General features: G+C 39.8%; 2 protein-coding genes across 3 annotated transcripts in view; both read left to right on the forward strand.

Annotated features, from left to right (window-relative positions):
• LOC141399023 (uncharacterized) overlaps positions 1 to 25,223 on the forward strand; it is a 167,533-nt gene that overhangs the window by 120,765 nt on the left and 21,545 nt on the right. The gene's annotated exons all lie outside the window — the stretch shown is intronic.
• S6kII (Ribosomal protein S6 kinase II) lies at positions 42 to 17,201 on the forward strand. The gene is made up of 2 exons (XM_073976980.1): positions 42 to 2,726; positions 16,271 to 17,201. The coding sequence occupies exons 1-2, from the start codon at positions 701 to 703 to the stop codon at positions 16,891 to 16,893; spliced, it is 2,649 nt and encodes an 882-aa protein (XP_073833081.1). The 5' UTR covers positions 42 to 700; the 3' UTR covers positions 16,894 to 17,201.

The raw sequence follows: 25,223 nt of genomic DNA on the forward strand, positions 1-25,223 counted from the left end.
CAAATCTTGTAAACAGCTGTTTCTGTTTATTGTTTGTATTGCACCAACAACGAGCAATGGATTGAGTAAAGCAATAGTTGCTGGAACTATACGATACTTGTGTGGGTACTTGCACTAACTAACATTGTCATGTTGACAATTAATTGTCAATTATTCTTTGGCAGTATGTACGTGAGTTTGTTTGAGTATGTGTGTTTTTGTGAACAACATCAATAAGTGAAAAAATAAATACACCAAGCAGTAATGAAGATTGCAAGCTAAGAAAAGTTATTGAAAAAGAAAAATATACGCTGGTTCGTTGTCATAGAAAGTTAAAAAACAAATCCAGTGGTTAAAACGGAAAATAACATACGGAATCTTCATCTTCGGACGAAGGAAGTAAACGCGTTTCATTTAATGTTGTTTTTCCAGTGAAGGCCAGTCACGCTCGCCTACGCCTTCGTCTGCTGGTTGGGAGGTCATCATTCATACATTTTTCGGTCGCGTCGCTGTTTGTTTCTATTGTTTTGTGTGTGACGACGGAACACAACAAAAAATACAAATTGCAAAATACTACTGCCTGCATAATTACTTCTGTTGTGTTTGGTGGATTGTGTCTTCTACGTTGATTTCCAGTTTGACATTTCCTTGATACACGAAACCTTGCCAACAGAAAACAGCCATCACGTTAGCGTCCCAGCAGTTCACATTTAACGCCACCATGCCGTTGGCAGATCTTCACAAAGATCTAAGGCAACAGCAGCAATTGGGCGTAACCACAGCGGCAAATATACCCCCTTCATCGTCATCATCCTCATCGAATCTCTGTAATCTCAACGAACATGTGGGTCTGGCCCGTATGCAGATTACTTCATCCGGCTGCAGTAGCCTGGCGGTAACGCCAATGGAACACACACCCACAGATGAGGAGAGTACTGGTATAACAACGGTTTCGAATTGCCAAAGACGCCAACAACATCATCAGCACCAACAACAGCTGGCCACTGACCCGTTAAGCTTACGCATCGAAACCACAGAGCTGCAGGCAGCTTTGGATAAACACCAGCATCTGGATGCATCATCAAATGATTTAATGGATTTAAGTGATTCAGAATGTTATTCATCGTCTGGTGCGGGTGGAGGAGATTGTGAACTGAGGGAAAATGAATTTGACATACGGGAGGTCATCAAAGAAGGCCATGACAAAGCAGATCCTTCACAATTTGAATTACTTCGTGTACTGGGCGAAGGTTCTTTCGGCAAAGTGTTTCTGGTGCGTAAAATCATTGGCAAAGATGCGGGTACCTTGTACGCCATGAAGGTATTGAAAAAGGCCACCTTGAAGATCAAGGACAGAGTGCGTAGCACAAACGAACGTAAAATATTAGCTGATGTGGGCCATGCTTTTATCGTAAAGTTGCACTATGCCTTTCAAACACCGGGTAAATTGTATTTGATATTGGATTTTTTACGTGGTGGTGACCTTTTTACACGACTTTCCAAAGAGGTTATGTTTACCGAAGAAGATGTGAAATTTTATTTAGCTGAATTGGCATTGGCCCTCAATCATTTACATTCCTTGGGTATTATTTATCGTGATTTGAAACCAGAAAATATACTCCTAGATGAAAATGGCCACATAGCCTTGACGGATTTTGGCCTGTCCAAGCAACCATTGGATGGTTCGAAAACCTATAGTTTTTGTGGTACTGTGGAATATATGGCTCCAGAGATTGTCAATCGCAAGGGTCATGATTTTGCTGCCGATTGGTGGTCGTTTGGTGTCCTAATGTATGAAATGTTGACTGGTAATTTACCATTCCATGGCCAAACAAGGCAGGAAACCATGACACAAATCCTTCGATCCAAACTGGGTATGCCAGAAAATCTATCCCCCGAGGCTCAAGCATTGCTTAGGGCCCTCTTCAAACGCAATCCCCAAAATCGTTTGGGGGCAGGACCCAATGGTATATTGGATATTAAGGCCCATTGTTTCTTTGCCACCATCGATTGGGTGCGTCTGGAAAGGAAAGAGGTACGACCGCCATTTATACCTGCCGTATCGCGTGATGATGCCTTCTACTTTGATGTGGAATACACTTCAAAATCGCCCAGAGACTCACCTGGAGGACCCATTTCTGCCTCAGCCCATGAAATATTTCGTGGATTTAGTTTTGTTGCCCCCATACTGCTGGAGCAGACCCTCAACAATGAATCGCAATCACCGCCCTCACCCTATCTGCCATGTCAAGAACCTGCACGCACATTGCCTGGTGTTTTACCGGGTAATTTCCACAACGACTACAACGTATTGCAGGAGTTGGGTCGTGGCACCTTTTCCGTTTGTCGCCTTTGCGAACATAAAGCCTCAAAGAAACATTTTGCTGTTAAAATTATTGAAAAGGCCGCGTATATGGCTAACTCCTCCTCATCAGATTGTTGGGAAGAAGTTGAAATTATGCTGCGTTATGGCAATCATCCAAATATTGTTACACTATTTTCCGTCTATGAAGATTCCTCATCGGCATATTTGGTAATGGAATTGCTGAAGGGTGGTGAGCTGTTAGATCGCATTTTGGCTGTGGGGCAAATGTGTGAAAGTGAAGCGAGCGCCGTTCTAAGGACAATGGTATCTGCAGTGGCCTATTTGCATGAACATGGTGTGGTGCATCGTGATTTAAAGCCATCGAATATGATTTATGCCAGTATGAAGCAAACACCGGAGACATTGAAACTCTGTGATTTGGGTGAGTAATTCAAATGAAACAAAATGTGGACTGGTTGGACAGAAAAAAGGACGGAAATGTTTTGTTTTATTTTTAAAGTTTTACTATTTTGCAGGACAACCGTGTTGTTCATTACTTCTCTCACGCAATTAAGGTTAGGCCATTAGAAAATGAGATTCATTAGTCCCGGTCCACACTAGAGTGATTTCAATGAAAAAATTTCATGAAATTATGCGTCTCTAGATCGACTTCTATAGTAGAGTAAAATCTTAAAATTGCTGCAGTGAGGAATTCGATTTAAGAACGCCTAATTTCATGAAATTTTTGAATGAAATTCACGGTAGTGTGGACCGGGACTTAGAGAAAGAAATAATGAAAAGGCAAAATGAAAAGGGGGATGCGGCATAGGAGTCAATACCGAATTCGAAATATTATCTTCGGGGAGAGCCAGTAAGAGCTTTTTCAATGAGTATTTATTTACATTGTTTACATTTTTAGACCATAAAATCGTAAATGGCAATCTAAAGCAGAAAGTGGACGTATCGAGAAATAAAAGAAACAAGTTTCTGTTAATGGGTTTCAAGTTTCATAGAATCGATATTGCTTACTATAGCTAGTCCTTGTTGTGCTGATAACAATGGCGTGTAGAAAATCCGGAAATCCGCTCATTCACTTATATAGGTCTAGAAAGTTTTAACTATTTTCAAAATGTCATAGTGATCCAAGTGTACTCCCTCGCGGATCTCCTTGCCATGTCTACCTTTGGTAGTCCTTGCCGAAATATTGGCCCTTATTTACTTTCAAGGCCCATATCTTGGGAAGTATGGACTTTCCCCAGATAAAAATCTATAAAAGAAGAATCGGGAGGTCGTGGGTCGTATTCCCACGAAATGGATGGACGCCTTTCCGAAGGGAATTTAATACTTTCACCTATATAAAAATTCTAACACCGGCTACCCAATAAAACTCCATTTAAAATGTATAAGTTTTTGGGGTGGCCAACGCTGTGGACCCATTTTGTTCAGTGGATCTGCATGAAACAAATTTGAGGTTATGTTTGTGGCAGACGCGTCATGTTAAAGCATTGCAGCGGGACTGCAGTCGACAACATATTGTCTGAAATTTATAAATGATCTTCGCACTATTTGCTTCCAAGAGGTCGTATTTTGACTAGCGGATCTAGATAAAAGAATTTTGAGGTTATGTTATTTTAAGACGTGCCAAGTTGAAGTATTGCAACTCGACTCATCGACAAAATATTGTCTGAAATATATGTTTAGAATAATTGTCTGAAATATTTTAATCATTTTCACAATTTGATTCCAACAGGTCGCATTTTGTCCAGTGGATATAGATGAAACCAATTTGAGGTTATGTTAGTGACAGACGAGTCTAGCCGATTTGTTGCAGGTGGACTGATCAACAACATGTTTTCTAACGTTTTTTAATTAGCATTTTTTCCATTGCATCTGCATAAAACAAACTGTCGATCCTCCTGATTTACCATTCCAGAGACAACGGCAATCCGAAGACCGGCTTCAAAAATCAACCAGTGACTTTCGCTGACCGTCAAGTTCAGCTCTTTCGATGATTTTCACTTGAAAGTCGACACCGATTGCCACTGGGGCCGGTTTGGCGTATGTGCTTTTGAGCCCTCGACCATGCGCCTTGGAGGTCACTTTTGTACTTGGTCTTTCCTCCTTTGCTTTATGCCCAGCGGCATCAGCATACAAAGTTGATGGGTCGACCAACCGCGAAGTCATCGTCTTCTTAGGCGAAGGCTGTGGACCTTCGGAAGAACGAATTGGCTTTACAGATTTATGCTGTGTATCATCTAACCATCTTCCATACTGACAGTGGAGATACCAGGTAACCCTGGTTCCTCAAGCTTCTACTTTGTCTTCTGGAGTAGAATCGGACTTTGTGGCAGATCCCTTCAACAGTCGACGCCCCTTAGAGGTGTCAGTTGGTTTGGAGGTGCACTCATTAGCCTGTTTCAGTTCCTTTTGGCCCGCTCGGGTTCGCTCCACTCCACCCCTTTGCCGGAGGCAGTGGGCTTTTTGCTCAACACCGGGGTCTTCATAGAGGCTTCGGATTGTTGTCCCCACTCTGCTCGTCCGGAACAAGCCTGTCCAGCTGGAGGAGTTGCGTACTTTGTCTCTCTATACTACAATGGATAATTTTAAGGGTCCCATTAAGGTCATCCTCGCTCATAACTAGAGTGGCGTAGAGTGGTTTCCGTCAGTCCTGGCTAATTCCTGTTTCATTTGAATTTCTGGGTAGTCATATATTTTTATACCCTCAGCATTTGTGCTAACGCGAGGTTATATACACTTTCATACGGGCAAAATGTGCCTCATCGAAATAATGGCTTTATTAGACCCCAAGTATGTTTGGAGGAAATGTGTTTCAGACAATTTTGAGTCGATTGAGCAATGTCCGTCTGTCTGTCTGGCTGGCTGGAGCGCACGATAACTCTAGAACGGATGAACCGATTCGGTTTAAATTTTGGCTTTCGTAATATTTTGCCCAAACTTAGTTTTAGTTCGAAGATGGGCTATATCGGTCCACTCCTTCCGGTACCTCCCCCACAAAAGTTAGAAAATGTTCGGAAAATTTGTGCGCACGATAACTCTTGAAGTGAGTAACCGATTTGGTCCATACTTTGCCCATCGTGATATGTGTACTAGACTTATATAAGGTTTCAATATGGACTCAATCGGTCTACTCCTTCGGGTACCTCCCACACAAAATTTCGGAAAATTCTGTTTAGGGCCATCTCTCGAATCGCATTGATTTTTGTTTTAGCAACTTGTATACACTGCCCTGCATACGACGGTACAAGTTTCATCAGGGGCAAGTCCACACTTCCTGAGAAAATAGCCTGAAAGTTGCAAAAAAACCCCTATGACACCGTGTGAGGAGGTTGGAGCGCAAGATAAGTCTCGAACGGATCTGCCGATTCGGTCAAAAATTTGGCTTTCGTAATATTTTGCCCAAACTTAGCTTAAGTTCGAAGATGGGCTATATAGTTCCACTCCTTTCGGTACCTCCCCCACAAAAGTTCAAAAATTTTAGGAACATTTGTTCATACGGTATCTCTTGAAGGGAGTAGCCGCATTGGTCCATACTTTACACATCCTAATATATCTACTAGATATAGATCAGGTTCAAATATAGACTATATTTGTCCACTCCATCCGGTACCTCCCACACAAAATTTCGGATAAGTTCACTCTAAGACCTGCTATCGAATCACATTGATTTTTGTTGAAGCAACTTGCATTCGCTGCCTCGATTACGATGGTAAACGTTTTTTCAGGGGCAAGTCCATACTTCTTGAGCAAACATCCGGAAGGGTTTAAAAACCCCCTATGGCACCATATGTGGCGGTCGGAGAGCGCAATAACCGAGTTGGTCCAACATTTGGTCTTCGTTATATTATATCCAAACTTAGTTTCATAAGGCAATACCGGTCCACAACTTCCAGTAATTCTCCCCAATATCAGAAGAAAGTCTTTATAGTCTACATTCAGAAGGAAGTCTTTATAGACATTCAGACAGAAGGAAGTCTTTATACACCAAATCTTTATAGATAACCACCATAACCGACCAAGGTAGCTTTTATATGACCTGAAGAAAGTCTTTATAGATAACCAACAAAAGGCAGTCATAATAGACGACCCGAAGGGTGTCTTTATAGCAACCAGAATGGTGTCCTTATAGATGACCAGTATGGTGTCTTCATAGACGACCAAAGGAGTGCCTGTATAGATGACCAAAAGGGATCTTCTATAGACAACCAGAAGTAAGTCTTTATACACGAACTGAAGGGAGTCCTTATTATCGACCCGAAGGGAGTCTTTATAGACGACTCGAAGGGATTCTTTATAGACTGAAGGAAGGATAGGATCTGAAGGAAGGATAGGAATTCTTTAAAGATAACCACAAAAAGTCTATATAGGCGACCAAAGATGTGTATTGATAGGCGATCTGAAGAGAGGCCTTATATATGACCAGAAGGGAGTCTTTATAATCGACCTGAAGCTGGTCTTTATAGACGACGAGAACGGGACTCTAAATACGACCACAAATGAGTCTTTATAGACGACCCAAAGGGAGTCATTATAGACGACCAAAAAGGAGACTTTTTAGACGATCAGAATGTGGTCTTCATAGACGACCAGAAGGGAGTCTTTATAGGCGACCCAAAGGGAGTCTTGATCCCGAGGGGCGGTTTTAGAGGGCCAAAAAGAAATTAATTTGTGTAGGCGACCGGCAGGAGCACTAATTGATCAGAAAGGAGTACGTGTTTATAGAGTGCCTGTATATATGAGCAGAAGGGATCGTCTATAGACAACCAGAAGAAAGTCTTTATACACGACCTAAAGAGAGTCGTTATAATCGACCCGAAGGTAGTCTTTATAGACGACTCGAAGGGATTCTTTATAGAATGAAGGAAGGATAGGACCTAAAAGAAGTCTTTATAGATAATCACAGTCTTAATAGACGGCCAAAGTGGTGTGCTTATAGAGGACCAAAGGTGTGCCTTTATAGACGACCAGAAGGGAGCTTTTATAGACAACCAGAAGAAATTTTTTAAAAACGATCAGAATAGACTCCTTATAATAGACCGGAAGGAAGCCTTTATTGACGACTCGAAGGGGGTTCTTTATAAATTGAAAGAAGGCTATGACCTGAAGGAAGTCTTTATAGATAACCACAAAAAGGCAATCTAGATAGGCGACCTGAAGATATGCCTTATAGATGACTAGAAGGGAGTCTTTATAATCGACCTGAAGCTGGTCTTGTTAGACGGCGAGAAGGGGACACTAAATACGACCACAAATGAGTCTTTATAGACGACCCAAAGGTAGTCTTGATCCCGAGGGAGCCTTGATCCCGAGGGGCGGTTTTTAAAAACGACCGCAAATGAGTTTTTATAGAGGGCAAAAAAGAAATTAATTTGTATAGGCGGCCGGCAGGAGCACTAATTGATCAGGAAGGAGTACAAGTACTAGGCTAAACTCGTTGATATGGCAGAAATCTCTCCTTGTCCCCTCAGGAATATTCCTGGAAAACAACTTTGTCAGAATTGTGAGCATTTATAGACGACGAGAACGGGGACTCTAAATACGACCACAAAGGAGTCTTTATAGACGACCAAAAGGGAGTCATTATAGACGACCAGAAAGGAGCCTTTATAGACGATCAGAATGTGGTCTTCATAGACGACCAGAAAGAGTCTTTATAGGCGACCCAAAGGGAGTCTTGATCCCGAGGGGCGGTTTTTAAAAACGACCGCAAATGGGCCTTTATAGAGGGGCAAAAAGAAATTAATTTGTATAGGCAAACGGCAGGAGCACTAATTGATCAGGAAGGAGTACGAGTTTATAGATGGCCACAAGGGAGTTTTTATAGGCTAAACTCATTGATATGGCAGAAGAAGGAATATTCCTGGAAAACAACTAGATCGTTGTGAGTGTTTTTAAGAGCATATTTCAATGGATCATTTTATAAATTTAATCTAAAATGGGTATATGAGTCTTCTGGAAATGTCAGAATCATGAACCTCTCTATAAATATTCCTATTTCTCGACTATTCTGATCAACCCTATTACGCTGATGTTCATAAACTATACGCATGAGAATAATGACTATTTAAATTATTTTAAAAGCCCTGCCGCCGACGACTTCCAAATTACAAAATAAACAAATGGATTTTCATTGTGGCATTGAGTCTCTCACATTAATCCTTGTCTATACAATAAGAAACAGAAGAATAACAACAACAATAGACTTAGAATTTCTACAATAGATTACAAAAATAAACCGAAATAGATTATAAGCCGGTAGCTAAATATGACAACATATGGTTAGAGTGCCGCCGAGACCACAAATTAAATAAACTCCCACACACACGCACATCCACAGAAAATACGAAAATTCGACATTCACTCGCCGCCATACTACACATACTTAAATTAACATAATGAATTCTCTATTTTGGCTTCATGCTTAATTTTTCTTTTTCATTTTTTCAATTCATGTGGCATTTCTCTTAAAAGAATTAGTGTAGCGTGGGGAAATTTTTAAAGTACCCTACAACCTACAAGTCATTTTCACAAACAATAACAAAATGTTCTTCTTCTTTTTAAAGCAACAACCAACCAACCACATGTTGTTAAATACAAATAAACAAACAATTTTCAAAACACAAAACAAAAAATCTCAACCAGTCAAAGTGCCAAACAACTTTCTTTTATTGCGACGTAGGCGACCCACGCATTTTCAACATGCAGTACCCTCCCACACAGCAGTGTCTCATAGTCTAAATGCAGAAACTCAGCACATCAACAACAAAAACGACCCGCGACAAACACCCTCAATTATTATTACATCTAAGAACATTTCTATTATTAGAACCACCCTTAAACATAAGAAGCCACAACAATAACAGCAACTAAACATTTGTAATGTATGACTACCAGTGCTTGGTGCTGCTGCTGGACAGACAGAGGTCTTTGGCTTTTTGGTTGACTTACACGACAAAGGAGGAGTCATCATTGTTGTAGGTTCTTCGGTGAATTGAATAATATTTTTCTTGTCGTATAGAGAGAATAAGTTTCTGTAACTTTTCTTTTTGACAGACGAAAAAACAGAAAGACAGTCAAATCTTATTATGTGGAACATTGTCCCCAACAATCAAGGACTATACACTTTTGGGTCTTCTATTATAATATTTCATACCAGCAACTTCGAACAGCTTCTGAGTTTCATTTTAACCTCGTTCAACTGTATATTGTTGTAAAATGCGATTTACTACTATAACAACCATTTTTATATGTATGTCTGTGTGTGTGCCCGCATTTGTCTGCGTATATTTACATACTGCTACGCAATCCTTGTAACACATTCATCTATCCTTTGCTTCCTTCGCCGGCCTGCCCCCACTGTGTCTATTAGCACATGTTTGCCTTGTTTTTGCTTTCTCTCTCTGAATGGGGTCAAACAACCATTACAAAAGTCAATTTGTAACTAATAGGACAATTCAAGCGAACAATCGCTGTCGTTCACTTAATATTATTATACATATAATGTATGTAGGTACCATATTTTTGACAAAAAAATGTACGTACTGATATCAATATAAGAGATACTTCTGAATAGCAAACTTAAAAACTAATTTTTTAATTAATTGTGTTATTATGGCCTATCATCGAGTGGTCCTAAAGTAGATAATAGTACGACTGCACTTATAGCGAAGTTCTTATATGGTTGAAATACTCAGGAGACGCAGCCTAAATTAAGATCTTACTGTAGTATGACCTTCTTGCGTAACCGCGATGAACATAGTTGGCTTATTAACCCGAGAATTGGACTACCATCATTCAGCCTGTATTAATTGAAACTTTCATCTATGGATTATCGAATATGGACTACACAAACAAAATCCTTCTCAAAAATTATGTATTTAGGGGTTTTCAAAAGTTTGAATCTTTTTCCAATTCGTATCACATAATCTCGGGGATCAGACTGGCGCCGCATAGCTTACCACAGACCGACCTATCGCTTTATACGTGGTCAACAAGGTTTCTTTATCTGCACCCCAAGTGCTGCCGGCTAGGGACTTGAGGACCTTGTTCCTATTTTCAGTTTGTCGCAGATAGCTGTGGCGTGCACGCGCACTTCGTGAAAGTGGTGTCGAATGTGACCCCTAGAATTTTCGGAATTCTGCTACCATCGACCCTGATATTCAACTCTCTTCTATACCGTCCATGTGGTGAACAGAGTGGCCGTCGATTTAGTGGCGGATATCTGCATATTCCTCGCGTGGAAAAAGGTGGTAAGATCGGTTAAATAGGAGTTCAGTCTCTTACAGATGTCATCAGGGTAGGTACCTGACGCCACGATCGTACAATCATCCGCATACGTTACGATCTCAATGCGGTTAAACAGTTCCGAAGATATCACCCCTCCTTGGGGAACTCCCTGTTTCACTCTACGGGGCTTGGATTTCTTGTTCCTGAACACCACATACGACTGGCGACCACACATATAGTTGATTATCCAACGTTGCAGACTTGGCCGGAGGGTTGTCTGCTCGATGTCCTCGAACAGCGTGGTGTGCTTGATAGTATCAAAGGCTTTTGATAAGTCAAGCGCCACCATCACTGTTCTACCACACGGCCGCTCCTGGTTGAGTCCTCGACAAATACATATGTGTGAAGATGGCGTGCAGTGCTGTTGTCGTGCTGTGCTGCTTACGGAATCCATGCTGATGATCGGCAACTTGATAGCTATTTCTAATGCTGGGGAGGACTAAGGACGAAGCTCATCACGCTCATTTGCTAAGCCCGTCGCCTCTGCTTGGAAATTTGGTCTTACTTCGGGTATTCGGCCAGCAGGTATATGGCGAGCGGCAGCAGCATTGATGATGTCTCGGAACGTCCTTTCCGCTACCCGAACATCAGAAGGATTGGGCAATTCTCTGAATCGGTGATTGGTGAACTCTCTGAAACTCGGCCAATCAGCTTTCCCATGATTGACGAATGTGCAGCGTTCAGAGGTGATGAAATCGGGTGGTCTACTGATTGAGACAATTATGGGGAGATGGTCTGATCCAAGGGAAATTACGGGTTGCCAGGTGACGTCATTTGTCAGACCAGGTGACACGGGTGAGAACCCGACGAATTAGTCATTATGCACTTACAAAACGACATTCGACATACGATCAGAAGGTATTTTATATATAGATGGCCAAAGGGGTGACCAGAATCTTCATAGAAGATCAGACGACCTAAAGGGAGCTTTATAGACAAATAGAATAAAGCCTTCTTAGGAGACCATTATGAAATATTAGAGCGGAAAGAAAGAGTCCTTAAGACGACCAGAAGAAGAAGTCTTTATAGGTAACCAGAATAAAGTCTTCATAGGAATAAAAGGCAGTAGTGTAGACAACCGGAAAAGAGTCTTTATAGACGAATCGTAGAAAGCCTTTGTAAGCGACCAGAGGGAGCATTATAGACGACCGGAAGGAAGTCTTTATATCCGTCTACAAGGCAGCCAAAAAGAAGTCTTTATAGACAATCACAAGGTAGTCTTTATAGACGAGGGACCTAATGAGAGTCTTTAAAGACGACCAAAAGGGAGCCTCAAAAAACAATCAGTAGGGAATTTTAATTGGGGACTAGAACGCAGCCTTTATAGGCAACCAGAATGAGTCTTTATAAAAGTAAACCGTTTTACACAACCCGAAGTGAGTCTTTATAGAGAGCCTTTATTTACTGGCATAAGAGAGTTTTTATAGATGGCCAGAAGGGTTTCATTTTAGATGACCATAGAGGAATCTTTATATAAGACCAAAAAATAGTCTTTATAGGTGAACTGAAGGGGGTATTTTTATACTACCGGGAGTCTTTTCAGGCGATTGGAATGCAATATATATTTTTAGAAGACGAGAAAGGAGTCTTTATAAATGATGAGGAAAGTAGTTTTTATATACGACCGGAGATATGCCTTTATTGGCGAAATGGAAGAGTCTTTACAGACGACCAGAAAGATGTATTTCAAGATGGCCGGAACGGTGTCTTTACGGCAGGGTTCCGCATACAACAACAAAAATATGAGCAAACACTGTTGTCATTGTGTGAGTGCATGGTTTTTCTCAAGGAATTAAATTGTGTGATTGGTTAGAGAAGCTATCTTTGCTTGCTCGCGAGTTAAGGGCCGCCGATCGATGCTTTACTGATGACCGGAATAGAGTCATTATAGACGAACTGTATGAAGTCTTTATTGGAAAGACTGGAAGAAAGTCTCTATAAACGACCGAAAGGACGTATGTATAAACGAAGAGGAAGGAGACTATAGTCGAGTAGAGGGGAGTGTTTATAGAGAACTGGACTTGAAGAAAGTCTTTATAGACGACCGTCGTTTATAAAGAACCAAAAGAGGGCCTTTACAGACAATATGAAGGGAGTCTATAAAGACGACGGGAAGAAAGTCTTTATAGAGGCTATGAAGGGAGACTTTATAGACGACTGGAAGGGAGTCTTTATAGAAGACTGGATGGAGTCTTTATAGACGACTTGTAGGAAGTCTTTATAACCGACTGGAAGAGAGATTTTAGGGAGTCTTTATAGACATAATTTAGGCAGTCTTTATATACGACTTTTGGGAGTCTTTATAGACAAATTGTGGGCAATCTTTTTAGACGACTTGTAGGAAGTCTTTAAAAACGACTTGTTTGCAAAGGATCAAAAGAGAGTTTTAACAAACGGCCTGAAGAGAGTCATTATAAACGAACTGTAGAAGGTCTTTATTGACGGCTGGAAGGGAGTCTTTATAGGGAGTCATTGTCGTTTATAAAGCACACCCTTTATAAACGAAAAGCAAGGAGTCTTTATAGACCACCAGAATAGTGTATTTTCGATGACCAGAAGGCAGTCTGTATAGACGACTGTGAGGGAGACTTTATAGGCGAATTGTATGTACTCTTTATAGACGACTTGTAGGGAGTATTTCTAGACGACTTGCAGGGAGTCATTGTAGACGACGTTGTTTAAAAAGTCCAAAAAAATGGTACCTGTAGAGGGTCTATATAGACGATTTGAATGAACTCTTTATAGACGGCCATAAAGAAATTTTGTCTTTATAGGAGACCAAAAAGACATTGATTGACGACGAAAATGAATTTGATAGATGTTTTTATACCCTCAGCCTTTAGGCTAAGGAGGGTATATACACTTTGATACAATGAAAATGTGCCTCATCGAAATAATGGTTTTAGACCACAAGTATGTTTGGACGAAATGTGTTTCAGACAATTTGGAGTCGATCTAGCCATGTCCGTCCGTCTGTCTGTCCTGCTGGCTGGAGCGCACAATAACTCTCGAACGGATGAACCGATTCGGTTCAAATTTTGGCTTTCGTAATATTTTGCCCAAACTTAGTTTAAGTTCGAAGATGAGCTACATCGGTCCAACCTTCCGGTACCTCCCCCACAAAAGTTCGGAAAGTTTGTGCGCACGATAACTCCTGAAGGCAGTGACAGATTTGGTCCATACTTTGTATAGCATAAACTTTCTACCAGAGTAATATGTGGTTCCAATACGGTCTCAATAGGTCCACTCCTTCGGGTACCTCCCACACAACATTTCGGAAAAGTTCAGTTTAGGGCCATCTCTCGAATCGCTTTGATTTTTGTTTTAGCAAATTGTATTAACTGCCCTCCATACGACGGTACAAGTTTCATCATGGGCAAGTCCATACTTTCTGGGAAAATAGCATGAAAGTTGCAAAAAAACCCCTGCAAACATAGTTTAGTTTAAGTTTGAAGATAAGCCATATCGGTCCACTCCATCCGGTACCTCCCAAACAAAGTTTCGGATAAGTTCACTTTAAGACCTAATATCGAATCACTTTGATTTTTGTTGAAGAAACTTGCATTCGCTGCCTCAATTACGATGGTAAAAGTTTTTTTAGGGGCAAGTCCATACTTCTTGAGCAAACAGCCCGAAGAGTGTAAAAACCCCCTATGTCATCATATGTTGCGGCTGGAGATCCACTTTCATAACGGTTAATGTCGATACATTCTTTTTAGTAGCTCCTCCGCAAAACTTTCGATCTTTAATCCTAATCAACATTTTTGTCAGTTCAAACGCGGAAAAGTTTTAAAACCCCCCTAAATACATACTTATTTTGGGAAAAAATTGTTTCAATATACACATGCTGAGGGTATACCTCTGTCGGTAAAGCCGACTGATACTTTTTTATTTGTTGTTATAATTTTTCAAAATAAACTGATTTTCTCTGTCTAGATAGGCCTATAGGTCCAAGATATTTGCGCTTAACGCACGGTTATGACATACGCTTTTGTATTACACAGTGTGGTGATGCCAGGTTTAGCGAAAGGAGATACGAAAACGCATTAAAGAGTACCAATTATTTAATTTGCCCTATGCATCTCAATACAGAGTAACCCCCCCACAATTCCAGTTATATGTTGACTCATTCCTTCAGGTACTTCCTTCGTAAAAGTTCAACACCTTTGCCCTTTAATCCATTTTAGGAGATTTTTTCGGTGAGACTTTTTCAAAATTTAAGTTATTTGATAAGACATGATGACGACATGTCCCTAACCAAACTTTTTTTCACCATCCTCGTAACAAATATAATAATTCATTTGTTTTCAAATAAATATGTAGTACTTATTGTGATAAGCTTAGTTGAGTGCATTAATAATATTTATTTGCTTTGTAATTGATAATAATTTCCAATGAAATATCGCAATGTTTGCCCTGAACCTGAACATTATGCTGTGTAAAAAATATTATTCAATTTAATTGGGTTTTATTGCGTTATAAAAGAGGTATAATGTGGGAAAATTAAACTACAAAAAAAAAAAAAAAAAACAATTGTGTGATTTTTAATAGTCTGACATTATACGATTGTTGTTGTTTTAATATTTAATAACAACGAATTTATATGTCGAGAAAATTTGACATTGTTCGCCAAGGGGTAAGGCAGAGAAGATTGTAGGGCAGTACACACCATCATTCAAAGCTGACAGTCAACGTAATTTTAGGAAAATTGTCTGGGAAACAAAAACTCTTTCTTTGCTAAAATTATTTTGAAATACAATATCTAAAATATTATTTAAAGTTTTGGAAATTAATTATTCAGCTTGACTTTGATATTAACGAAATATACCTCGTTGACTGCTTATAAAAAAAGCAAAATAGAAATCGTCATCCCAAATAAAAAACGCCAACCCTCCTAATTGTGAGACCGGGCACCGTCGAAATGTTGTCTATTGCTGTAGTATGCAATACCAACAAATTAGTTATGTGTTTTTCGCTGAGAATCAGCGAACACATACCAGTGGGAAAGATTTGGTTTTGTTTGCAAGTGAAGTTGCTCGAGTTTAGGTAGTGCCAAAGAAATTCTCGATCAGAGTGTTTCTTTGCACACGTATCTATTTGAACGGGCAATTGACACTTGGGTATAAAAAGTTTCTTGATGAAAAACAAGAAACAAGGGAACTGATGAAGATCTGTGGCGAGATCTGAAACTATAGTCTTCCCTGCCTTACCCTTGGAAACCATCGCCAATTTTTTCCCACTAATAAATTAAAGTTGTTTTAATAAAATATTAAAACAACGACTATGGGATTAAGCCTGACTATTTTGAAAAACAAAATAGAAGTCGTCATCCAAAATAAAAACGCCAACCCTCCATTTTTCTGTCTGCGATATGTTGCATTTATAGGACACTATATCACAAAGCAAAAGGTTGGAACCACATTAGCTTAAATCGCCGACAAATATCTGACCACCCATCATTATTTTAACAACACCATGTTACAAGTCCTTATTTTAGGAGTCAAAAAATATCCACTTCGTGCGATGCCCTTGTTAAAATAATGATTTAGTAAGGGGTTTTGTAATTAGTATTTTTGCTGGGTAATTATGCGACGCAATTAGACGACTTGATGAAGACAACGACTGAACACGCCCTGAAACAATTAACCTTCCTAAAATTCATAATTTTAAACTTTAATTTAGGTTTCGCCAAACAATTACGTGCCGATAATGGTCTACTGATGACACCCTGTTATACGGCAAATTTTGTTGCACCGGAAGTATTAAAGCGTCAAGGTTATGATTTGGCATGTGATATATGGTCATTGGGTGTTCTGCTCTATATTATGCTATCGGGTCGTACGCCATTTGCCTCAACACCCAATGATTCGCCGGGAGTGATATTAAAACGTATCGGATCGGGACATATTGATTTCTCCTCAGCCCGTTGGTCCACGATTTCTTCCTCCGTAAAAGAATTGCTGGGACAAATGTTACATATAGTGCCAGAAAATCGGCCAACTGCAGCCCAAATTTTACAACATCCATGGTTAAAAGAGCAAGCAGCTGGTTCCGTGCGTCTTACAGAATATTATGTGCCATCACAACAAGAATTACAGCAAAAACAACAACAGCCAACAACCATGACCGCAACAAGTTTTACCTGTAATGCCAATACGGCACGTGAAGCCAATGCCGCCTTGCGAGGTGCGGTTGATGCAACCTTTCGGGCCATTGCTATTCCACAGGCGGCCAATGTGGGGCCAGTAGCCGATTCAATGCTGGCCAAACGACGTGCCAAAGATCGTGCCAATATGAAAACGTAATCGAAAATGCAAAGTTGGGTCACATTTTTCATTGTCAAATTGAAGCTTAACATTTTGCGATAATTGTTGTTGTAGTGCAGCCACAGCGAGACGTGTGTATGTCATGGAATAACTTCTACGACTTTTTTGGAATAATAGCAAAGCTTTAACTAAACATAGAAGGGACAAAAAAACCAAGAAACAAAACAAAACCACAAAATGGAAAATCTCAAAAAAGAAACATTCGCATAACACGAGTTGTGAACCACTGGCTTACTTTTTTCTATTCTACAACCAAAAAAAAAAAAAACATAAAAATAACACAAAAACAACACTTGAAAAAACCCAAAACAAAGAGCACAAAATGTTTTTACTACTGAAATTATATAAAAAATAACAACTTTATGAACAAAACTTATATAAAATTATGTATATTTAAAAAAGAATAACAGAAGAAAAATCATCTAAACTATGAAAAAAAAGAACTTCTTGAAAAGCTAGTATTTTCTGCAAAATCCCAATGAAGTTCTTGGCAAAACAAAATCTTCCATTTATATGAAAATGCAAACAAGTTAATTATTTATTTTATAGCAAATTCTCTATATATACGTCTTATTATATTATCTCTTTCTATATCTCATTTTATATATCACAAATATATACATACCTATTCTGTTGTAATAATTATTAGTATATTTACGTGTGTAATTTGCTTTTATTCATTATAACAAATTTCCATATATTTATACATACATATTTGCATATATACTTTATATACACAAACATATTTACAATTATGTTTCTTTTTTTTAAATAATGTTTTATTATATTTTACAAAATATTATTATATTTTATTGTATTATATCACCACTATATGTGTACAACAACAAAAACCATTACCCGCCCCTAATTCTACAATTTACGAACGAAAAACGAATCTAGTTAATGTTTTATCTAAATAGATGTATTTTTTATTAATTAATCATTAAATGTATTTTATTTGTTTTGTTTTTCCTCCTGCCTCCCAAAGGGTTTAATAAAACATGAAATAGAAGAAATAATAATTATTATTATTTTTTAATATTTTTAAAAATAAACTACACCATTTCTAGGCATATTTGTGCATGTAATTTGGAATATGCATTTTATAGAAATTGAAAAGTTTTCAAAAGTTCTACAAATTGATACATATTTTAATGATTTCATATCTCGCGTTCCAGACTGAATATAATTGGGAGAAATGATTCATTAGGGGCTACCACCAGTTGTAGAGGCAAAAACACTTAACATGATTTTTTTTACAGGTTTTAGATCCAAGTGTGTTTGGATGAAATCCGTTTCATTATAGACCATGGCATAATTACCAAGGTAGTGGTATCACACCAGCTGTTCGAATATATATTTTATAAAAATATATTTTTGTTGTAATTTCCCCAACAACATGAAGAAGGTTTTGACATAACATATTCAACATTTTACGATACCACTAGCTTGGTAATTGTCCATGTTATAGACGAACTGTAGAAGTCTTTATTGTCAACTGAAAGGCAGAGTTTATAGACGACCGAAAGTGAGTCCCTATAAACGAAGGGGAAGGAGTGTTTTAAACCACTGAAATTGAGTCTTTATAAACGAAGAGGAAGAAGTCTTTCTAGACGATCAGAAGAATGTATTTTAGATGACCGGAAGAGAGTCTTTACAGACGACTGGAAGTGAGTCTTTAGAGAAGGCTGGTAGGGAGACTTTATAGACGAACAGACGAGTGCTTTTTAGATGACTGGAAGAGAGTCTTTATAGAGCACACTCTATTGTCTGAACATTAAGTGCTACCGGCTAGGGAATTGAGAAACTTATTACTATTTGGAACAAGTAAGAACGGCGTTAAGTTCGGCCCGGCCGAACTTGTTATACCCTCCACCACAATTTGTATTGAAGTAAAATACAAGTGTATGAAGAAGACTTAATACTAAATATCAGCAATTTCGGTAAAACAATGTGGGGTACCGTTCTATGGGGGCTATTTCAAAACGTCGATCTATACCGACAAATTTCTGACGGAAAGTTTCTAGACTCAAAGAAGACTAAATACCAAATTTCCTATATTTCCGTAAGAGAATGTGACTAAAACTTAAAAAATACCGAAAAACAAGAAGTACGCTTCTATGGGGATATAGGAAGACGTGGACCTATACTGATAATACTCTTCTGGAACATTTTATAACTCTTGGAAGACTAAATAACGAATTTCAGCCATTTCGGTGGGATATTGACGTCACAATCTTCAGTATTACGAAAATCGGGAGGTACCGCTCTAAGGGGGCTATATCGAAACGTGGACCTATACCGACGAATTTTAGTCGGAAATGGGGCAATATGAAAGCGTGGACCTGTACCGACAAATTTCTAGCGAACAGTTTTATATCACATTGAAGACTAAATACAAAATTTCAGTCATTTTGGTGGAATATTGGAGCCACAACCTTCAAAATACGGAAAATCGGGAGGTACCTTTCTATGGGGGCTATATGAAGGCGTAGACCTATACCGACAAAGGGGAAGTTTGAGTACCCCCAACGAAGTCTAAATTCCAAATTTCAGTCATTTCGGTGGAATATTGAGGCCACAACGTTCAAAATACCGAAAATCGGGAGGTACCGTTCTATGGGGGCTATGTGAAGGCATGGACCGATACCGACAAAATTCTGGGGGAAAGTTTTATACCCCTAAAGAAGACTACGTACCCAATTTCAGCCATTGATAATGAAGCTAAAACCTTAAAAATACCGAAAATCGGGAGGTACCGTTCTATGGGGGCTATATCAAAACGTGGACCGATATATCCCATTTTAAATACCAACCATCCTGCAAGTAATAAAAACTTCTGTACCAAATATTGACTCTCTATCTTTAAATTTGCGAGCTGTATCTTGATTTCAACAGACAGACGGACTGACAGACGGGCATAGTTAAATCGACATAGACTTTTATGCTGATCAATTAATAATATACTTTATAGGGTCTCCGACGAACATTTCGATGTGTTACAAACGGAATGACAATTTTAATTATACCCTACATATGGTGAAGGGTATAAAAAATCGAGTTCACAAATATAATTAATGATAGGATGGGTGGGACCCGACGTCATGATTATGTTGTCATAACGATTTCTATGCCACCTAGAGAAGGGGTTTAATACATCATAGGTAGAGGGTCCGGAGATCATATTTTTGATGAATGCGTCTCTGTTACCATCTTCATCCTCAGGTTTATCCGATGCTCTCTCATTTTTGAGGGTCAGGTATTAGCGGCTCGTTCGTTTTAATGGATAAGTCTCTTTGAACACCTTCTTTCTCTAATACATTCTGTCAAAAAGCAATGGTCCAAGGAAACAGGTCGATTGGGATAAATTATTGTGACTGGAAGTGAAAATATGGATAATTGTAGTGTCCATAGATGTTTCCTTGTCTGACAATTATAAATTTTCTGAAACGTTGGAACGTTTTCCCCTTTATTACGATGAGGAAAACACTGTTTTGTCTGTCATTAAGGTTTCAAGTTCAGGGATGTCGTTCCGCCCCCACAACTTCAGTCCTCTTTTGTGTCACGCAGAAGTTTGAGCTGCTGGCGACAGATATGGAGTGTGATTAACGTGGGTCCCTGTCTTTCAGCCTAACCCCAGGGTGTCCTCACAACACTGGACTGGTTACAGACGACCAATCAGCGCCCCTTGCACCGTAGTGAGGTACCAATTGCGTTCAGGTGTTTGGCCCTGTTCACCACCTTGGTTTGGCGCGGAGCACCATCTAAAACTCCTGTCTTTTTATGGCGCAGACAGCCGGTAGAGAATGCTACTCCATTAGAGTTCTACGAACTCTTCCCGAACGGCCGCACCAACTACCGGCCCCAGTCCGACACTGCATTCACGAAGGAAAGTGCTACAAAAGGAACAGTGGGCTTGCCGGCACCCGTGGTCCCAGAATTAACCCTTTCAGTGTCAAAAATAATTTCTGCCCATGTAAAAACATTGCTAAATGTCGAATATATTCGATTAATGGACTGGGAGTGTTAAGTCTCTGGTACGACCTCGTACCCATGAAGGCTACTACCAGTTGGCAGCTGCTGGCGACAGTAGCAAGGCAATCTATGTCATTTGTCCAATTGTGTTACGACCAGGGAGAGAGAGGTTAATGCACTTGTGGAAGTGAAGACTAAAGGCACCAAGTCATCCACACGAACATCAGCGGAAGAGGTTTTCTGGTTCATAAGTTTTACAGTTTTAAAATGACAATGTAATCTGTTACTCATTGAGATACCCAGATATCGTCTAGGCTCCGCTAGAAAACAATTTTACAGCCCGCTGCAGATCATTAAAAAGACTGTTGGATATGTCGTCGTCCTCATTTTAGGTATGAGATCACCACCTCGATAAGCTCTAGTTGACATCTGCATAGGAAGTCGATGGGTTGACCGCCTGAGAAGTCATCGTCTTCTTGGACGAAAGTTGTGGGCTTTTCTTAAGAACGAACGCGCTTGCCAGATTTTTATTGTGGATCATAGTTCGTTTTTCTAGAAGATAATGGTTTCTCAGTCGACCTATTTACCTATTCTTCCCGACAAACTGTTTTTCGGGGTGGAATCGATCTTTTGGGTGCCACCGTGGTGCAATGGTATGCACGCCCGCCTTGCACGCTGAAGGTCGTGGGTTCGATTCCCCGGCCAAGCAACATCAAACCTTTTTCAGCGGTGGCAAAATACCCCTCAGTAATGTTGGCGACATTTCATGAGTATTTCAGCCATGTAAAACTTCTCTACAAAGTGGTGTCTTAAGACACGCCGTTCGGACTCGGCGGTAAACAGTAGGTCCCATATCATTGAACTAATATGAATCTGGGTGCACTCATTGATATGAGAGAAGTCTCCCTTGTCCCTTCAGGGATGTTTGTGGAACAATTATTATCGATCTTTTAGGCAGACCCCTTCATCAATTGACTGACCCACCTTAGAGATGTCGTGGTTTAGGAGTGAGCTCATTAGCTTTCTTCAGTTCTTTCTGGCTCGGATTCCACTTCGTAAGAGATTTCGACTCCACCACTTTGCCTGAGGCAGTGGGTTTCGCCGTCTTCACATTTTTGCCTGTCACCGGAGTCTTCTTAGAGTCGCTATATTGAGCAACTACTTGATTCGGGAGGAAGATTCTGTCCAAGTGCCTTCGAGGCGCATGAGGATACATTATATCGAATTTTCTTACGAACATCAACTTACTTTTGATGAAGAGGGAGGCCTCTCAGGTTCGCGTCTCGACCCACGAACAGCACGTTTATAGAGCTGGAGTCCCCTTGGATTCTCGGTCATCAGCCAGTGATTTCGTTGCAGTCCGCCTTCGAATCCCTTTTTCGACATGTGCCGACATAGGACCAGTCGGTCCGATCAATTTTTTTGTCCACGGGGGGTCCGAAATATCCGCAGCATAATTTGGCTCTTGCAGATTTCTAACCACTGAAAATCACCTGCCAGTCTAGGCATGCCGATGACCCGAGAGATATCCAAGGTTTAAGTGACGTGTTGAGTTAGGTCCGCCTTCGAATCCTTTTTTCGACATGTGCCGACATAGGACCAGTCGGTCCGATCAATTTTTTGTCCACGGAGGGTCCGAATGATCCGCAGCATAATTTGGCTCTTGCAGATTTCTAACCACTGAAAATCACCTGCCAGTCTAGGCATGCCGATGACCCGAGAGATATCCAAGGCTTAAGTGACGTGTTGAGTTAGGTCTGACATCGATTGCCCATCCGTAACCCGGGAAGACGCGCCAAGTAGGAGAATGGTAACTCCCCTGGCAGAGTTATAGTGAGATCGGAATATCCCCAAAAACATATATCAAGATAGAATATGGATATGGCGCTCTACCGTTTGTGCTACCTTCCCCACACCACATCAAAAATGTCGCTTCAATCCAGTTTACGGCCCGTTCTCGGCTCGAAAATAACGATACAGGAATTTTTATACCCTCAGCATTTATGCTAACGACGAGGGTATATACACTTTCACACGGGCAAAATGTACCTCATCGAAATAATGGTTTTATACCCCAAGTGTGTTTGGACGAAATGTGTTTCAGACAATTTGGAGTCGATTTAGCAATGTCCGTCCGTCTGTCTATCTGGCTGGTTGGTGCGCACGATAACTCTAAAACGGTTCAAAATTTGGCTTTTGCAATATTTTGTCCAAACTTAGTTTTAATTCGAAGATGGGTTATATCAGTCCACTCCATCCGCTACCTCCCCCACAAAAGTTCGAAAATGTTTGGAAAGTTTGTGCCCACGATAACTCTTGAAGAGAGTAACCGATTTGGTTCATACTTTGCACATCGTTAAATGTCTACCAAACTTAGATTAGGTTCCAATATGGACTCAATCGGTCCACTCCTTTGGGTACCTCCCACACAAAATTTCGGATAAGTTCAGTTTAGGACCTGCTCTCGAATCGCTTTGATTTTTGTTGCAACAACTTGTATTCACGGCCCTCCATAGGACGGTACAAGTTTCATCAGGGGTAAGTCTGTACTTCCCTAGAAAATAGCCTGAAAGGTGCAAAAAGCCCCTATAACACCGTGTGTAGTGGATGGAGCGCAAGATAACTCTTGAACGGATCTGCCGATTTGGTCCAAAATTTGACCTTCGTAATATTTTGTCCAAACATAGTTTATATTCGAAGATAAGCCATATCGGTCCACTCCTTCAGGTACCTCCCCCACAAAAGTTCAAAAATGTTCGGAGAAATTGTGCGCACGATAACTCTTGAAGGGGGTGACCGATCTAATCCATACTTTGCACAACCTAATATATTTACCAGATATAGATCAGGTTCGAATATGGACTATATTTGTCTACTCTTTCTGATACCTCTCACAAACAATTTCGGATAAGTTCACTTTAAGACCTGCTCTCGAATCACTTTGATTTTTGTTGAAGCGATTTGTATTCGCTACCTCCATTACGACGGTAAAAGTTTTTTCCGGGGCAAGTCCATATTTCTTAGGAAAACATCCCGAAAGGTGTAAAAACCCCTATGTCACCATATGTGGCGGTCGGAGAGCACGATAACTCTCGAACTGTTCAACCGGTTTGGTCCAACATTTGGTCTTCGTCTTATTATATCCAAACTTATTTTCATGGGGCAATACCGGTCCACAACTTCCGTTACTTCTCCCCAATATTTAAAAAATTTCACTAAAATGCTAGGACGATATCACTTGAATGGGCAAGCAATTTTGTCCAAACTTCTGGGCTCGTAGTTTAACTTCTAAAATGACCCATATCGGTCCTCCCTAAGGGTACCTCCCCCACAAAGGTTCAACATTTGTGTCTTAGTGCAGTTAATTCCTAATCCACATTTTTGACGGCAAGTTCAAATGTCCAAAAGGGCCACAAAATTCTGAATAGACCTTAAATACATTCGATATAACCCTAGGTGAAAGTTTCACTTCACATTGGCTGAGGGTATATATCTGTCGGCAAAGCCGACTGACACTTTTTTTACTTGAATATAAATTTCTTGGATAGAAGATGTTGAACCTGTCCCTTGGTTGAGAGTCTTCTATTCACGATCGAAGGCTGCCCAATTACTGTTTCAGAAAAATATAAATTCTATTCTAATTGAATAAATATTTCAGAATTATATGGATAAATGATTTCTAAAGGTGGGTGACATCGCCTTGCACATTGAATGATAAAATTCGATTTCCAGGGCAGAGAACCTCATATTTTCAACGATAATTTCAAGATATACTCGTCAGCGCAATGAAGGCGACTTTCCCTGAGTACTTCAGCTATGTGAAACTTCTACAAATGGGTCTTAAGATACGCTGTTCGGACTCGGCGAAAAAGTAGGTCCTCTATCATTGATATTATATTAGTCGGGGCACTCTCAAAGCAATAATAGAAGTCTCCCTTGTCTCTTCTAGAATATTTGTGGCAATATATGTATGCATATGTGCTAGTTATATTCTTCTGACGCTTGTGGTTTTTCAACCATTATTTGCCTAAAAACAATCCTAAAGTTTTTTAATATTTTTACGTTTACTAATCATTTCTTAATACCATGTTGGAACTATAAAACAAAACTTCTAATCGAATGTTATATTTCAAATTACACGCTGAAATGGTGTAGTTAGCAACTTTCAGGCAACCCTACTTTGTTGTAAGCTACAGTAAAATAAGTCTGAATATTATATTTATTTCAATGTTGATAAAGCATATGAAAAACCACAAATGTGCGGTTAACATTGTTATTTTTAAAACAAAAAATTATTTCAAATAAACTTGAATTGGTATTACAAATGTGTGTAA

The sequence above is a fragment of the Musca autumnalis genome, unplaced genomic scaffold, assembly GCF_047663935.1.
Source record: "Musca autumnalis isolate F117 unplaced genomic scaffold, ASM4766393v1 scaffold_3, whole genome shotgun sequence".
Taxonomy (NCBI): domain Eukaryota; kingdom Metazoa; phylum Arthropoda; class Insecta; order Diptera; family Muscidae; genus Musca; species Musca autumnalis.